The sequence below is a fragment of the Clinocottus analis genome, unplaced genomic scaffold (genome assembly GCF_023055335.1).
Source record: "Clinocottus analis isolate CAN_PGR_092001 unplaced genomic scaffold, fCliAna1.0.p SCAF_11, whole genome shotgun sequence".
Taxonomy (NCBI): domain Eukaryota; kingdom Metazoa; phylum Chordata; class Actinopteri; order Perciformes; family Cottidae; genus Clinocottus; species Clinocottus analis.
This window is the reverse complement of record NW_027175832.1, coordinates 15,577,725-15,595,710: the sequence shown is the minus strand read 5'-3', so window position 1 is coordinate 15,595,710 and position 17,986 is coordinate 15,577,725. Positions and strand designations below refer to the sequence as shown.

The window sequence follows — 17,986 nt, the reverse complement described above, 5'->3', positions numbered from 1 at the left end:
AAGTGGACCAGCCATGGGATGGACCTCAGTATGATCATACTGTTGACAACAATCAAGGTATGAACTGTCAGTAACGACATGAGCACCAACACTTTGAGTATTAGATTATCACTGGAAATCTACTGAGAACCTGACGTGAAAACATAAGAAGCCAAGGAGTTTCAGTCCACATGGTTACTTTACTACAGACACAGAAACGTCACCAGAACATGAATCAATCATGAATAACTGTCTTCTGTCTACTGTTTTCAAAGAAATATCTAAAAGGTTTGCTGATTCCAGCTCCTCATATGTGATGATTTGTTTTGCTTTATTCTGTTTTATATAATTATGATATATAAAAAACATTCCTCCCTGTCCACTAAGGGGTTTTCTTATTGTTGAATGGATCTGGATCTAAGGATGGGGAGAGAGCAGCCGTCTCTGTTCCTCTCACTGTGCTCACTTCACCTATCTGTGTTGAATTCTGGTACTACATGCTCGGGCCTTCAGTGTCCGGCCTGGACCTGCTGGTTGAGACAGTATGTATGCGAGTTAGTGCTACTCCAAACCTGCTGCTATAGGGGTCTTCACTTTTGAGCTGAAATGACTTGGTTTTGTTCTAGGAAACCTCTGAACTCGTCTGGACTCGCCGGGGGACTCAGAATCCAGAGTGGATTAACGCACAAGTAACCGTCAACATGACCAACGCCACCCGGGTAAAAATGAACTTTTTTAAGGCTGATCAATATTTTGAAGTTAAAAAAAATCTGCTGTTGTGAGATTATATATGTTCAGGACCTTTTAGAGTTTTAACAATCTCAAACATATTTATCACATGACTACGCCGTTACAATAAAGGCATTTTAATAGTTTAAAAGAGAGTGCCTTGGAGTTTCCTGAAGATCTTTTTTTATTCTCAAACGCTGGTATTTCTACACTGCCTTGTCTTGTTACGTATCTATTGATGTATATAATAAAGCCATATATATATATATATATATATATATATATATATATATATATATATATATATATATATATATATATATATATATATATATATATATGCAATAAGCTAATATTGGCTGATCAGTAGGGCTCAAATCTGCAATTCATTTATTTTATTCGGGTCTCCTTCAGCTTCATCAAGACAGAATACAGAACAGAAGCAGTTTTACAGAACCAAAACCAGCTTTTTATTAAATAAAGAAAACAAATATTATTGTTTTAAATGCTGTATGTCCACAGCTGATGTTCACTGGCCATAGAAACACCAACAGTCAAGGATTCATTGCCATTGATGACATTCGAGTGAAGGAGGGGGCCTGCACTAACCAGTGTACGTAAACACAGACCACCTTTGCCGTATGTTCACAGGAGATACAGAGATTGTTAAGATTTGGCTCTTTTCCACACCATTGTAGATATGTGTGGGTTCGATTCCAGCTGGTGTGACTTTCAGAACGTTGTCAATCACAAGGGTCGCTGGGTTCGCAAGAGAGGCACAAAACATCAGGTGGATCACTCTTATGGAACGGAAAATGGTGAGTAGAAAACCTCTGTGGTACCAATCAAGTTCATGCTAAGAAGACATGGTTGAAAGAACGGAAAAATCCTGGTCTCACCACAACTGGATGACGGTTATAATATAAAGTGAATCAATAGTAAGTCAGAAGTTATGCTTATTTATGTGTTGACGCTTGTGTTAGTTCACACCCTCGTAATCAGGACGCCACATTGTCAGAGGTTTGGGCAAAATAAAACTCTGAGGAGTTGCAAGATGGTTTCTCCCGCTGACTTTGGCGATCCTCTAACTTTTCATATCACTCCACCATCAGTTCGTTAATTTCTTTGGCTAATGACCAAATACCTGCAAAACTAATGACACTTCCATCAGCCTGAGCTGTGCTTTGTGTTGATGCCATTCAGCAAATGTTAGTATGATAACAAGCTCCACTAAGGTGATTAACAAAGAAAAAATATGCCATGCTCAACATCACAACGCTGGTATTGTCACTCTAAGCATGTTAGCATTCTGACATTAGCATCTAGCTCACAGCATCGCTATGCATAAGTACTGATAAGCAGCTAGCAGCTGTTTGCTTATTTGACACAATTACCTTGAAACTTGTTATTACAGTTCCTTTGTTGCTATATTATTCATAATAGATTTAGTGTAGTTTTTGTCTATTGAGATGAGGGCAAAAACCTGCAAAGATGTGTGCAAAATGATCTAAAACCATCAGTGTTGCTGTAACTGCATGTTTGGCTTAAAATGTCTCTCTCTCTCTCTCTCTCTCTCTCTCTCTCTCTCTCTCTCTCTCTCTCTCTCTCTCTCTCTCTCTCTCTCTCTCTCTTTGCTGCAGGTTTCTACATGACTTCGATGGCATCAAACACTACACAGACGGAAGTAGCTGGGCTGCAAACACCCGAGTTGGCTTCAGCTTCAGAGATATGTGTGCGTTTCTGGTGAGTCCAGTCGTGCCAATCATACACATTTGTGTACTGCTGTCTGCTGCGGGTTGTACTGTTTGTGTTTCTACTGTCCCTGGTCAGGTACTGGATCTCTGCAGGGTCCAGCAACCTTGGCGTGCATGTGCTGCCGAGCGGGGAGCTGGATGATGCACTTTGGGAACGATCTGGAGCGCCATCCTCGAACTGGGAGTTGGCGGAGGTCACTGTTTCCCCCCGTGGAAACTTCCATGTAAGACAGTTTTTAAAATGAACCCTTTTCTCACACTCTGTGTCAGTCAAACTTTCGCTTTCGCAGTGAGTCACTAAACTCCATTAAGGAATTGTATTGTTCATTAATTCCTGTTAGAATGCTTCCTAAAACAGTGTATGTCCCTCACCAGGTTGTGTTTAAGGCCGTCCATGTGCCAGGCACTAACTCTACAGTGAAATTAGATGATATTTCTGTGAGGGAGGGGGCCTGCAGTCCTCCAGGCAGCTGTGACTTTGAATCCGGACAGTGTACTTGGGTGAACATCCCCAAAGAAGATGGACATGACTGGGTGCTGGCTAATGGAGGCCTCCAGGGTCCACCGACAGACCACACAACGCAGACCCCTGAGGGTACATTCTTTGATATACCTCAAAATGATAAGAAAAACATGGGCATGCAGCTGTTGTCGACATCCCAGCTGTAAACAGAGATCTCAGTAATAGGGGAACATATTCCAAGTATAATGTATTACTGATTCCCCCTGAAATTACATTTTGATATCCATATATTTATACACAACAAAATACCAAGAGCAAATGTTATGAATATGTTGGTAACTTTGAAAGGTACAAAGTTATAAAGTGAATATGAAGTGAGCGAAATAATTAGTTCAACAACTGGCAATGTTGCAATTTATGATGAATATGAGCCGCTGAAGTTGCCGTTTGACCGGCACAGTCTGTCATTTATTAACTTCTCCTTTTATCCCTGACTTATGTCCTGTGGCTGTCATCACCTCCCCATTGCCACACAAACAATGTCCTCGTTGGTTCTCCCAAATAACTGCTTCAAAATCATTAGAAATAAACATTGTTCATCCACGAGTTCAAACTGCCAGAATAAGCAGCACTGAGAAGAATTCAAAGCTGATAGTTTGCACTTAAAATAAATAAGTCTTTTATGAGACGTGTGCATTTAGCTCCCACATTTAAATGACTGACCAATAACGACGCAATAATTAAGTATCCACATCTGTGATTTCAGGTTGGTTCTTGTTGAGCTCATCGCTGCACCCGAACCACAGCAACGTAGCGCAGGTGTTGTCAGAATGGATCCAGCTGAGTGACATCACCTCCTGTATCACCTTATGGTACCATATGGACGGCAGGTCAGCGAAATAAATCTACAAACCACCAACATTTTCACACCATACAGTATGTGACAATACAGAGGATGCACTTCATCCTGTTTGGTTTCCTCATTCACTTCCTCAGAAAGTGTGCACAAATGTCATTTAAACATGAATCACCTGCCTCATCCCCTTTGAGCAAGACTAGGACTATTCTGTGGCAGAGTTCACTCTTCACACAGATCTGTGAGCGTGGGATCAAAAAAGACCTAATATAAAAAATACGTTCAACCAATCAACCTGAAAATATGATTCATGTAGAATATGAAAAATCAAATAAGCCCAAAAGAAACAAGTAGTAGTAATATATTAGCCTTGCCTTTTATTATATTGTCTTTGTAAAGATACACATTTTGGTAAACTAACTTGACCGAAGATGTTTTCACAAATCAAACAAATACACTAAATGTCTTTATTTGTCAGTGAGTCTGGCACGTTGAGGGTGTTCATGCGTTCAGGGCCATCGGAAGAAGATCTGGTGTTCAACAGTAACAGCAGTGGACACAGCTGGACCAGGTTCTCTCAGTCTGTCGAGACGATCAAACCGTTCCAGGTAATCAAGAAGAAGTTAAGTAGTAAAAAAAAAAAAAAAGAAGAAGATCAAATGAATAAAATAAAATATATATTTTATCAATGCCGATCACTGATTCCCTCAACGACCAGCTGCTGATGGAAGCAGAGACTAACAACATTGGATTTATTGCCATCGATGACATCCGTGTCACAGCGGGCCCTTGTCAAGGTATTGATATTGCCTTCACTTCTATAGCTAATGACTGAAGTATGTTTGATGATGTTCAAATGAGAAATGAATTTTCTTTTTTTTTTCTTAAAGTAAATGAAACAACATCGGTATTTGTTGGTTGCACCTTTGAAAATGGAACATGTGGCTGGGAGGACGTCAGTTCTGGCCAGTGTCAGTGGATGAGAGGGAGGAATGCCACAATGAACACTGGACCCTCTGTGGACAACACAGTGAGCACTGAACTGGGTATGGCCACACACCAACCCACCAGCACACTGACAGGCAGACTGGCTGTCTCCGGCTCTCGATTCAAATCATAGAATCATAGAAGAAACAATTACCCTTCACGGTTAAAAGCCCTTTCCCAAAAAAAGATGGAAACACCAAGATCTTTGAACCATTTTTTTATCAAAACATTTGCGTCACACAAATATATTTTGGGTGAGATTAGAATGAGATGTTCTTTTAAGGCTGAATGTGCAAATATGCTGAACAAGCTAAAACCGCTTCCCTTTTTACGGTAGCAATGTTAGCTGCAGAGTGGGCACATCCTTGACTTGTTCTGGTTTGAATTTGCTATGCTAAACATGAAATCGACACCTCTGCAATCTTTTTTACTCAATTATGCTGTTTGGTCAACTGTCATCACACCTAAAATATATTGCAAGTTTGAATTTTGCACCTCATTTTTTGATTGTTCCAGGTTGGTACATGTTTGTGGCTCCTTACCGAGAAGATGGAATGAGTCCTGCTGCTGTGCAGAGTCCCACCATGAAACAGGCCAGCGCCACCTGCACACTACACTTCTACTACAACATGAAGGGAGAGAGTAGGTTTCACCTACGCGTGTTCGTGCAGACATTACAATCACATGTTCTTGCTTTCTTTGATACGATACACTTTATCGCACCCTAAAGGAAATGTGTCTTGGACTCGAGTGCTGCACACCTGATATGACAAAGGGCATGTGGTCTTATCATATAACTGCCTCCGTAGTCGTGATAATAGAGAAACAAACCTACAAACACGCAACAGAGTCTGCATGCAGTCTTTAAACCTGTGCTTTGTTACAGACATAGAGATGCTTAACGTGCTGCTGAAGGAGGGCTCCAGGACCACCGCACTGTGGTGGCTATCTGGTAATCATGGAGATGCGTGGCATCTCGGTGAGGTAACGGTTGGTCGATTTCCTCGAGAATTCGCCATCCTGTTTGAAGCCAGGAGGACCTTCAGCAGTCCCGGACACGTCGCCATCGACGACATCGGTTTCATCAACTGCACCCTGCCCGGTAGGCAACCGGCTCCAGCTTGCACGCTAGCCGGCAGCCGCTGGTTCAAGCTGATTCATTCAATGTGTTTTTGGTTTCCTTCTCAGAGCCCCAACCCTTGTGTCCGGAAAATGTGTTTGTGTGCAACAACAGTGTGTGTGTGCAGCACAACCAAGTGTGTGACTTCAGTGATGACTGTGGGGACGGGTCTGATGAGAGCAACTGCGGTGAGATACCACTCGTGTTGATGTAAAATACGTGAGAACTACTGAATGCACTGGTACGCTGGATTCTTACGCTCTCCTTGTTTCCTAGTTTGTGTTTTTCAAAATGTAGTACAGATTTATAGAGCTGCAGCAATTCATTCATGGTGAGGTAATCAATTGGAAGCTTGTTTTATCATTGTTTCATTCAGGTTATCATCATTGTTACGCAGGAATGACGATAACACTATTTCCTAACAATTAACTGTGAACATAATCAGCAGATTAATCTGCGTGAACTGTTAGTTGCAGCTATCCACAGGTTGTTGTTCTTCAGTAGCAGTTTATGACTCGTCTCCCTTTTGCCTTCAGAGCAACACGGTGTTGTTGAGCGCTGCAGCTTTGAACAAGACCTATGTTTCTGGGGGGAAAGCGATGTGCACACAGCTGGAGCAGCGTGGACGCTTCACAAAGGACAGGAAGCCTGGCCCAGACACGGGCCTTCCAGGGATCACACCCAAAACTCTGATGCAGGTATGAGTCTCTCTGAGCTGCTCGGCGTTGAGATTAATCCTCATGGTTCTCAATGTTATGCCCTTTGAATCTAACCTGTTCCAGGTCACTATGTCGTCCCTGGGGATCTGACTGAGGGCGGCCAGACATCAGAGATTCTCTCCAAAACTTTACTAGCCAGCTCCGACTGCACTGTGAGTACACAGAGAGGCTTTTGAAGAAGTAATGTAATCACAAGCCTCATAACTAAGAATGCTGACTTGCTAAATAGCAGGTCATATTTCCCAAGTGTCAGCATGCTGCACATTGCTAATTAGCGCAGGGGTACAGATGCCGCTAACGGCAATTTCATAAGTTGAACAGATATTTAGCCACAAATGAAGGTTTGGATTTCAAATATTAAACCTGATGATGGTGCAAAATGAAAAGTTGGTGTTTACCAAAGGGATTACAGCTGTGTTTCAATCTCTGCATTTTTTGCTCTACTTATCTGGCACAGCACAAATATAAACCTCTGAAGTATTTCACAGTAAGGCCGTGCTGATGCTGAGCTCTTATTATCTATCGCTTGCTTATCTCGGCTCTACAGTATGTTACAGGTTGGTCACAGTTCAAAAGACTGTTCTGCGCACTTACTGTAGATAAAAGCAAGTGATTCATTCTTGATTGATTTTAGAGCACATCATGGCCTCCTTTTCTTTACTTCCCTTTACTGTGATGACTCTTATTGTGTCCGTGTAGGTGAGATTCTTCTACTTCAGCCTGGATGATGCTGCAGCCACACTGACAGCCTGGTCCAGGACGCTGCGGTCGGGTAGGGAGGACGTTCTGTTGTGGCTCAGCGGAAACCCACACAGCTACGACTGGCGGAGAGCAGAGGTCAAGCTCTCCACCTCTGTCAATAGCAAGGTCAGTGAGGAGTCCACCAGGGCTTCGTTTATGAAAATGGTATCAGATTTGTTCACTCGATGTTATCATACGGGTATGATTTACAGGAGATCAATCAATCGTTCAGAACATGTAATAAATACAGGTATACCAGGATAGAATTCATCCATAGAATCCATACATTTCTAGAACCTGATGTGATGCGATTGGTTGTCTTTTGTCCTCTTGCACTCAAAGATAAACTGATTACAATGTGGTCAGAGGTCAAAGGTCAGTGTTGCCTCTTAAAACACGTTGTTGGCCATAAATCCGATATTTTAAGGTTTGTCTTGTTCTCAGATTGTCTTCAGGTATGAGCGAGGTGATGGTCTCAGAGGGCTGGTCGCGCTGGACGACATCTCTTTCTCGAGGGAGTGTCTATTTGACCCCGACAACAACAAACTGCCCGACCCGTCCTCCACCTCCGCCCCGCCTACATCCGCTACCACGCCCACTCCTCCGCTCCCCTGTCAGGTGAACGACTTGACGAAATGAGCTCATATAATATGTGAAACGTAATGTTTAAAAATAGTTTGTAAGCCTGTATCACCCAGAGCCGCTGCTCTCTTTGTGTTGCAGGATAATGAGTTTTTCTGTTGGCGGTCAGATTTGAAAGTGTGTATTCTGGCGGCTCTACGGTGTAATTATCATCCAGACTGCCCACAAGGGGAGGACGAGGACGACTGTGGTGAGCTGCGTGGTTCACTGACTGACAAATGCTTTTGCAGAACAGTGTCTTACAATAACGATGACTTTTTGTCCTCGGGTTGATTCATTACCAAGCTACTAGATCTAAAGCAGGGCGGTAACTAAATCTTGTTCCTCTAGGTGGGGAGAATGAGATCAATTGAGCATGTGGGTCGAAAGTATTGTGCAGAAAATATGTCACGTGACCACTGAAGGTTTCCTTCCAGATACAATGCGTAATGAGAAAATGAATAGGAAGGTCAAAATGTAGTTTTGTTTTATTTCTTTTGCACTTTTTGACCTTTTTGTATGTTCAAATATTCGATAACCTGAGTAAGTTTCAGTTTTGTATTCATACAGGATGTGCAAGTTGTGATGACAGTTGTGTTTTTTTTAAAGATAAGATAAATTATTATCATTTCAGGATAAATGAGGACTCAACCACAAGACCTCGTTACATTTAAAGTTCAAACTTATTTCATACGAGCAACAAAGTGTCACAAATGTCACAAAAGCCACTTTGTGACGAACACGTAATTAATGAATGGACTCCCTTTTTTCCTCACGCCTTGTCTCAAACTTTCAGGTCAGTGCACATTTGAGAGTGACCAGTGCCAGTGGACGGACACCAGTGACGGACAGAGCAGGTGGCAGAGGCAGAAAGCCAGCAACAACACTGAGCCTCCCACTGATCACACCACAGAGACGGGTGACTTTAGGGGCTTATTGACTTATTTCATAGTTTATTGATTTAAATGGACCCACAGGACAAGAATTCTAAGCATAACCTAACTCTAAACTCCACTACCTACATGTTTAGGAGACATTTCTTTTTGATTCAAGACGTTTTCTCTCGTTCTCAGGCTACTACATGAGAGTGAATTTCAGTCAGGGGTCCACTCAGACTGAAGCTCGACTCCAGAGTCCCCCACTCCCGCTTTCATCCCCTTACTGCCAGATTCTGTAAGCAAAAACATCGATGGCCACATTTCCTGCATTATCATGTCTAGTATCTGTAAAATATTTGTTTTGATTCAGAGTTCAATATTTAAAGTACAAATTGCTCAATGCTCCGCACCACCCTTGTCTTTCTTACCATGCAATTATCTTCCCAATCCAACGCTCTCCTCTTCTTCCTCAACACAGGTTTCACTTCCACATCAGTGCAGAGAGTTCTGGGTCACTCCGAGTGCTTATGCAGCAAGCTGAGGGGAGTGAAGCAATCCTGTGGTCACGCAGTCACAACACTGTCTCCCATTGGCCTCCAGAGCATCTGCCTGTAGGCCGACACCAGCAGCCGTACAAGGTGTGGGGGCTCGAGTATCCACTGAAGAGTTGAATAGTTACGTTCAATCCATGGGAATGGGGCATGCAAACAAATGACATATTCAATAAAAACTAATTCCTTAATGAATACGGGAGCATTATGAATGAAGAGGCTTGCATACAGGCCACAAGGGTTGACTTCGTCTATGGGATGGTTGACACATCACTGACAATAATAATAATAATCTATGTATTCACATTGAATGGAGATCTAATATGAAAACATACATTGGAATGTGCATATATGTATACAATATGTTTAAACACGTGAAATAATATGTTTTCTATGTATTGCAGAATATTTCAAATAAGACTTATTTTGTATGGAGTAAAACTATTGCTGTATATTATACTATATCTATCATATGCAGTATATCTGAATGTGATATAGCCGAGGGCGACACGTCATCTTCAAATTACAAAGTCATTTATAAATAGAAAATAGGTAAATAGAATAGATAACTTTAAGATGATCAGTAGTTTAGGGTGTTGATGAGGGCGAGGTGTGTAAACATTGGAAACTGGGTTACATTTCATACATGTTCATGTGCAGGGCTTTTGAAGTGCAATGTGTAAATGAATGTTTCCTTTGTTGTGGAGGACACTAATCGTGCAAAAGCATGAACGCAATCATTTCTAATGCCAGGTTTGGTTCAGCGGCATGAAAGAAGGGATTCAGACCGACACGACTTCTGGAGATCACATTGTTGCCGTGGATGATATTTCTTTTATAAACTGTGAAAAGTCCTACCAACCACCAGGTAAGTTTAAATGTATTGGACATGAGTAGCAGTGGTATGAGTCATAACTTAGCTAGTGGGATAAGTTTCTTTAAGCTACATGTGTTTCCCTCCTCAGCTCTGTCTGCCTGCGGCTGCTCTTTTGAAGATGGTCTGTGTGTTTGGGTTCAGGGGGCTGAAGATGAGCAGGACTGGCTCAGCTGGTCCGGATCCACTGAAACCCCCAACACCGGGCCTGCAGAAGACCACACCACCGGCAAAGGTCACTTTTCTGCCACACTACCCTTCGACAAGTGTCCTAAAACACTATTCACATAATTAATAGTAGTGTTTTGCACTTAATTAATGAATGAATTACTTTAAATACAGAAAGAACATTATTGCATTTGCTCGGAATTCTTCTTTGAAGATGGCTTTGGTAACTTTTACAGTTACTGTGGCCTCATGTGACAATTACTGGAAAATTCACAGGAGGCAAAGTCTCATTAAGACAAAAGGACTGACTCAATGTTGTTAGTTCCGTTAATGCTAGTCATCGCAGAGCCGTTCCTTCTGCAACGCTGTCTACAGCGTTGCATTTTATTTCCTATAAGTTCATCTTCTGATTTGCGGGAGGAAGATTATGTCATAACTTCTTAGAAAAGTCTCGCTTAAAATTGATGATGATGAGGTGGTTTCCAATCTGGGTTTACAAGATGATTACCAGAGTCAGAAAGCAGAATTAAACTAAACTCCAACTCCCCCGTAACATTTTATTTATCTTTTTTCAAATTAATTTGTTTTTGTGATTCTTTTTATTCAAAAATGTATTGACTATCAATGATTCTGTTGATTCACAGGTAAATACATTTACATCGAAGGTTCCCGACCAAGTGTGAAGGGAAATACGGCCCAACTGAAGTCTTTGCTGCTGCCACCTGCTGGTGAACAAGGATACTGTTTCACATTTTGGTACCACATGTTCGGCGCTACTGTCGGCTCCTTGAGGATGCTTCTACAAACAGCTGATCCATTCACGAAAACATTGGTAAAAGGAGGCATGAAATTAGTCGTTTTCTTAGTTTAACGTATTTTTCAACAAGTATGGATAACATAGGTCAGAGAAGGACACTTTTTTTTCAATCTGGACACCTCACTTCCCTTTACTACAATGGCAGAAAAACGGTCTATTGAGAAATATTTGTGACCGCTCCCCCTCTGTTTTCTCTGTTATTATACTTTTCACATAGTTGTGAAATGCTGATTGCAAAATACCAGAGATGCATTGTATAGTGAGTGCAAGCTGCACGGTGTCAGCGCATACCACGATGTTGCAAAAACCTCCTCACATCCTCATTGTGACGAGTGAATCAGCCTCTTGTCTTTCCTGTAGGTGTGGCAAAAATCAGGAAATCAAGGAGACGAGTGGCTGCTGGTGCAGAATCACGTGACCTTGCAGAAAGTCCACCAAGTGATTCTGGAGGCTACAGTGGGGGGAGAAGCAGGAGACATAGCCATTGATGACGTCTCCTTCATCAGTGGACCATGTCCTAACTCTGGTAATAAAACAAACTGAGGAACATCCCTGAAAAACCAACACCATTTGACCTTCTGGTTCAATTTAGACTGTAATTCTCAAGTCTGGTCTTCATTTTAAAGCGGTTGATTATGTAAAAGGTTGAGTTAAATAGCCATGAAAAGAAGGAGTCCTGGCACATTTTCAAGAATCTGTGTCTCTCTTCAGTGAGTCACATCCAGTTAATAATATCTTCCTCCTTAAGGACCTCATTGGCTCGCACACTGAAAAGAAAAAAAATATCTTGGAGAGGAAAAATGTTGCAAGTCTCTCTTCTCATGTAATTATTGTTGGCACAACTATGTGATCAAATCTTGGGCGATAGGGATGTCTTGATACAGTCTGGATATATTGTGTATTTATATGTTTTTCTTGTTGTCGACCAGCAGGACTAGAAATGATTAATCAAAGAGCTTTTGAATCATAAATGTGATCATTATTTTTGAAGCACTGACAGTATCCTTCTGTTAAGTCCTTGTTTAATATCTCACTCAGACTGACTGTACACGGTCAGCAACACAATTTGAGTTACCGTTTCAATTCTTTGCTAATTGTATGCATACTTTGTCGATGCTTTTCCAAAAAACATTGTCCCGTAGATATGTGTGATTTCGAGGAGGGGAGCTGTTACTGGCAGCAGCAGACCACCGATGACTTCGACTGGGTCAGACAATCGGGCTCCAGCCTAAACCCCAACACCGGGCCGGACAGTGACCACACCACCAACACACCCGGAGGCCATTACTACTACCTGCCCTCCTCTGCTGCCGACCGCGCGGGACAGAGCGCGACAATGTCTTCACCACTGTACCCTGCAGGTGTGTGCGTGTGTGTGTGTGTGTGTGTGTGTGTGTGTGTGTGTGTGTGTGTGTGTGTGTGTGTGTGTGTGTGTGTGTGAGATTGGACCCTATGAGTTCCTTTTCTTGCCCAATAAATCAGCCTTTTAGTATTCTAGTGTATTCCTTAATTATAATGATGATGATTATTCGCTGATACTTTTTTTGTAGTATTAGAGGAAATATTGTGATCTTTTATTTAAGTAAAAGTACTAATATTTTATTTTATAAATCTCATATACTCGATGCTAAAGAAAAAAGGCTGTGGCTCTTACATCATTAGATTATTATTGCAAATGAATTAATGTCAAAGAAGTGCTTCCTACTATTTTATATAAGGCAGCAACTAAAGATTATTAATTAGAAATGAATATGCTGATTATGTTATTCAGGAAATAGTGAGAAACCTGTGTAGTTGGTAAAAATCATCAAATTCATGAATAATGACCTAAATCGATAAATCTGTAAAAAAAAAAAAAAATGTTTAGAAATTGTTTAATTAATTGCTTGATTAGTGAATAATTTCAACTCAATTGCAAGTACTGTTCATCTGCATGTTCTATAAGCACTCCAGACTTTTTATGCTACTTTGTAAAGTAGTCAATAAATGTAGTGGACAGTAAATATGGCCAAATATATCCACTATAATTGCTAGATGTATTGGAGTGGAAGTATAAAGGAACATCTAATGGAAATACTTGAGTAAATTAGAAGTAGCGCTACGTAAAAACACACTTATCTGGACATTTAAGCGATCTGAATTGTAAAATAGATGATAATTGATTCATCTGATCTGTGTTTTCTTCTTCTGGGCCTTCAGACAAAAGAGCGTGTGTGCAGCTGTGGTACCACATGTATGGCAAAGGGATGGGGCAGCTCAACGTTTACCAGCAGAGTCAAGAAGGGAAGCAAGCTCTGATTTTCTCTCAGACAGGAGACCAGGGTCGACTCTGGAGGTTCGCTCAAGCGTCACTTCTGCCCCGGGTTCAGCCTTACAGGGTGAGTCACATGGATCTGCCCGAGACAGTCAGGTAGTAACACATGGGAGAATTTCCATTTGATGCCCCTCTTTAAATTCACTTCATTATACTTTAGAGGAAAGCTTTCGCCTGGTACTTTTGGCTGAATATAAAGTAACATGTTGAATGTAAAATTTTTACTTGCAACCGAGTTGTATTGGTATTTATACCAATATGGCTATCATGCTTCTTCCATGTTCATTAAGCACAAAATGAAATGGAAACCTATGAAGTTTGAATCTCTTTTTAAGGTTGAGGTCACCCAAAGTACAAATTATTGAGTAAATCTCTACTAAATCCGTATAATCCACAGACGAAACAGTTTTCTTTGGGGGTATTCTTTGAGTTAAATGAGTATTAAGTCAAATTGATATATCTAAACATCTACACATACAACTAGTGTGATCCCACCTCTATCACACAAAATGTAAACTGTATATTGCTATTCAAGGTCAGCAGGTTACATTGTGACACGCGTTGTGTTTCAGATCGTGGTGGAAGGTGTGAAGGCCGGCCCCACCCTGGAGGGAGACATGGCGTTTGATGATGTCCAGCTGACTGACACTCAATGTCCTCCTCCTGGACATTGTGACTTTGAGAGCAACTCGTGCAGCTGGAGCAACCTGGGAGGAGGAGTCGACCAGGGGGACTGGCTCCGCGGCAGAGGAGCCTCCTCAAACACCAACACGGGGCCCAGTGTTGACCACACCACCAACTCGACACATGGTAACGACACGTGCGCACTGATCTGCGATTCCACGTCGAAAGCGAGTGGATGTGATTTAATCTGATTTATGGAAACTTACAGAATCGTCATGCCACTTGATTGGACGTCATGTCTGCACTGGAAAAGCATAAAGGAGTTCCACAGCAGCCTTATTAACATATGTTAACGTATATTCACATATGTTTTACGGGTGTTTAGTAGGGGTTATGAATTGAACACTTCTTTGCTCACAGAAAAGTGCAAATCAAGACTCTGGAGGGAAACACACCAGTGTTTTTGTGGGTGATGAACAGACAATCTCTGATGAATGTAACACTAATATTCACTCTCGTGTTATTATGAAAAGAGATGCCTGCTGCGTCTGAAAAAGCTGAATGTGAGTCATAACAGTCAAGTTGTGGCCTGTAAAACCCGAACAATGAGTGGAAAAACACGAAGCTCTCTGTGAGGTGTCAGGAATTACAGAGTCTGTGACAGATCCCACATTACACATTTGAGCCATTCGTCATACAAAATCATTGGTTATTGCAGCTTAAACTCCTTACTTTCTGAATGATGATGGTACTTGCATTAAGACCTGTTCATAAGGCACTTAACATGCATGTAGTAAAAAAAAAAAAAGCTTCACATGTAGAGCACGGACACAAACCAGAGACACAGACATAACTAATCCAAGTTTATTATCATAAACCTGTGAAAGTATACATGTTTTCAGTTTGCTTTGTGGGGAGTGGCTTCAGTGCAGCAAGCCAGCTGTACATGTGTTTTATGTCGACCATATCATAAATGAATACGCTATTTGTGAGTGATCGTGCCACGTTTCCACCAGGTTTCTATCTATATGTGGACAGCTCGGTGGGTGAGTGGGGCGACATGTCCTTCCTGGTCGGTGACGTGTTCCAGCCGTCCACCAGGGGTCACTGTCTGACATTCTGGTACCACATGTACGGCCACCAAGTGGGGACGCTCAGAGTTTTCATAAATGACAGGTGACCTACTGGTAATGTCTCACGAGTTGCTTCATTGAACAGGATCTGTACACTGATAACAATTGAATAAACATGTGCTGTCCTGTCTCGTAGAGAAACACAATCTGGTGGAGACGAAGAAGGGAGTCTGGAGTGGATCGAGACAGGAAACAAGGGAGACAGGTGGCACATGGCCAGTGTGACTGTTAAACACGGAGAAGCATTCTGGGTAATTACGAACTCCTGGTTGTTTCATCAGAAGGAATGCAAACACATTCACACAAGTACTGTGCACAAGTACTGTACTGTGCTTTATACTTCTACTCTGCTACGTTTCAGAGGGACGTACGACACTCCGCCGGGGCTCGACCACTAGCTTATGAGCCACTTGACTAAACTAACTAATTTAATACAAAGCAATCAAACAAAAACTAAAAAATAATCCTTGATCTTTCTGATGAAATTCAATTTTAATGGAACAGCAGCATTTAGTAAATGCTGTGTCCGTCATTTATGGTGATAACTTGTATGATCACACATTGTTTTACTGTTTTGTTCACAACAGTATTTTACCAATGTGTATTTGATTTTTTTTTGTTGCAGTTTGTGTTTGTGTATCAGCGGGGTATGGGTACAGATGGGGATGTTGCTCTTGATGATGTCACTATCCTCCCTGGCAGCTGCTCCTCAGAGCCCCCTATTCATCCACCTGAGGATGATAACGGTAACTTGAGACCTTCTTCAGCTTCAACTGAGCAGAGCGTTATTCCATAGTTGTGTTATGAATTGGTTGTCAATTTATCTCACAAAATACAAATCATTAAGCCCTCATCTCGATATTAGTGTAAAAAACACTTGTTGAAAGTAACTAAAACTGATATGGATTGAACTACGAGGCATTCAATCGCAAAATGTGCCTAATTTCGCAACATTATCGCGAAAGTATTTGGTCTGCGTTGTGTATTAGCCTGGTGATATTTCATGTTTTCCTACTGTCAGCAAAGCCCATTGAAAAGGTCAAAACCAGCAAAGCGTTTGTCCATCTCTCCGTGCTTTCTGATGTGCGCTCATTGTCTCTGGCATTCAGCCACACACACATTTATCCCTCCTGAAAACTTGAATCTTCAAAATGGTTTAAAAGATGTATTATACAAAGTTTCGATAATTTCCTGATCACTGTAGTCTTCAGCAAACAATAAGCAAGTCAATATTTGTTCGGGACTATTACGTATTTACGACAGCAGGACAAAGTATGTCGGATTGACACACGAAGCGCCTCAATGCATTTATGTGTTTCAACAGGTTTTGGATAGCTGTAACAATAGAGTGCTATTGCACAGAATAATACGCTTCATCAGGTTTTGAAGACACAGTCAACACTTGATATTAGGATGAATGAATTGTTCATGTTGGTCTTTTTAGGTTGACAATAGGAAAAACATAGAATATCAACAGCTGCATTCCAGAAATAACCAATTCAAATGATTCTGTATGCAAATGTTTAAAAGTTTCTGTGCAAGTGGACAGAGTTTGTACAAAGTGTTAAGACGGAGGCGGATGTCAACTGTTTCTGCGTCTGCAGACGTATTGACTGCAGGTCTGGCTGTTGGTCTGACGATGCTGGCCGGAATCATCATCTCCATCTTCCTCTTCATGGCGAACAGGACGTGTAGTATAAAGTACAATGTCGTTCATAAATACATACATCATTTATGTCATGTGGATAAGAACATTGAAGAATGCTGGTTTTTGTTGTCGGCTGAGATTTCTGCTCGTGTGTCTCAGGAATCAGCCACCATTTGGGAATGACGACGCAATGAAGCAGAACTCTGTGTTTGACCTCTTTGACTGCAAGATAGATGTAAGTCAGCAGGATTTATTAACATAATTCTTGTCCAGCATTCACAAGGGAACAGATTATTTAATATTGTGTTTCCTTTTCAGGGCACGCAACACGGAACTGAATCAGACTTTACCTTCTCCAACCGTCTGTATAATCCATCTCCACGTGCGACTGACGCCACAGTAGCTTCATCTGATGCTTAGACCAGATTAATAACTACCAATTTGTAATTTCTACCTGTGTTCTTGGAGACATTTGAATCCCATTGTAACTGTTATTTATATGATTAAATATTGATGTTAGTGGGACAATTTACTGAGAAAAGATACGTTAATGTTAAATAAGTTCAAGTGAAAGCTAATGTCAGTTAAATGAGAAAGTATCCGTGACTCTTTACTTGTAATAATGACAAGAAGATTAAGAAACAAGTGATGATATGTATTACTAACCTAGAAACCATGTGGCTGAGGATTAGTGAACAATGAACATTTGAACTTTTTGGAGAATAGAATAAAACATACTTTATATTCTAACTTGTTTCATGTTAAGTATGCCTAAACTATTTTTGCCAAAAGCTTTTGGTCCTATTGTTTTAGGAAACTGTACACTGTAACGCTGTCTGTTTTTCTGTTCTGCTTTCGGATTTGAAACTGTTCATGTTTGTGAATTAAGTATTTTATTTACGGTTTTATTGAAATTTAAAAAAAAAATTAAACATACAGCTAACAACACTGAAAATTAATGTTCTGTGATATTGTCTGACGGATGGATGTCTTAGTGAGCAACCTAAAAG

The 17,986-nt window shown here is 41.1% G+C and overlaps 1 protein-coding gene across 3 annotated transcripts; it reads left to right on the top strand.

The window, feature by feature from the left end:
- Window positions 1-7,685: 7,685 nt before the first annotated feature.
- si:ch211-106h4.4 (MAM and LDL-receptor class A domain-containing protein 1) lies at window positions 7,686-17,620 on the top strand. 3 transcript variants are annotated; one of them, XM_068571440.1, is made up of 19 exons: window positions 7,686-7,723; window positions 7,793-7,966; window positions 8,072-8,180; window positions 8,766-8,888; window positions 9,043-9,142; window positions 9,326-9,485; window positions 10,152-10,266; window positions 10,364-10,507; window positions 11,085-11,272; window positions 11,618-11,783; window positions 12,400-12,618; window positions 13,457-13,635; window positions 14,144-14,381; window positions 15,212-15,371; window positions 15,465-15,579; window positions 15,954-16,074; window positions 16,933-17,029; window positions 17,136-17,211; window positions 17,295-17,620. In XM_068571440.1, exons 5-19 carry the CDS (start codon window positions 9,051-9,053, stop codon window positions 17,394-17,396), a joined length of 2,172 nt encoding a protein of 723 aa, XP_068427541.1. In that variant the 5' UTR covers window positions 7,686-7,723; window positions 7,793-7,966; window positions 8,072-8,180; window positions 8,766-8,888; window positions 9,043-9,050; the 3' UTR covers window positions 17,397-17,620. The 3 variants fall into 3 exon arrangements, with proteins under 3 accessions (XP_068427541.1, XP_068427542.1, XP_068427543.1); XM_068571441.1 differs by lacking the exon at window positions 8,072-8,180; XM_068571442.1 differs by lacking the exons at window positions 7,686-7,723; window positions 7,793-7,966; window positions 8,072-8,180; window positions 8,766-8,888; window positions 9,043-9,142 and having other exon boundaries at window positions 9,354-9,521.
- Window positions 17,621-17,986: the final 366 nt, after the last annotated feature.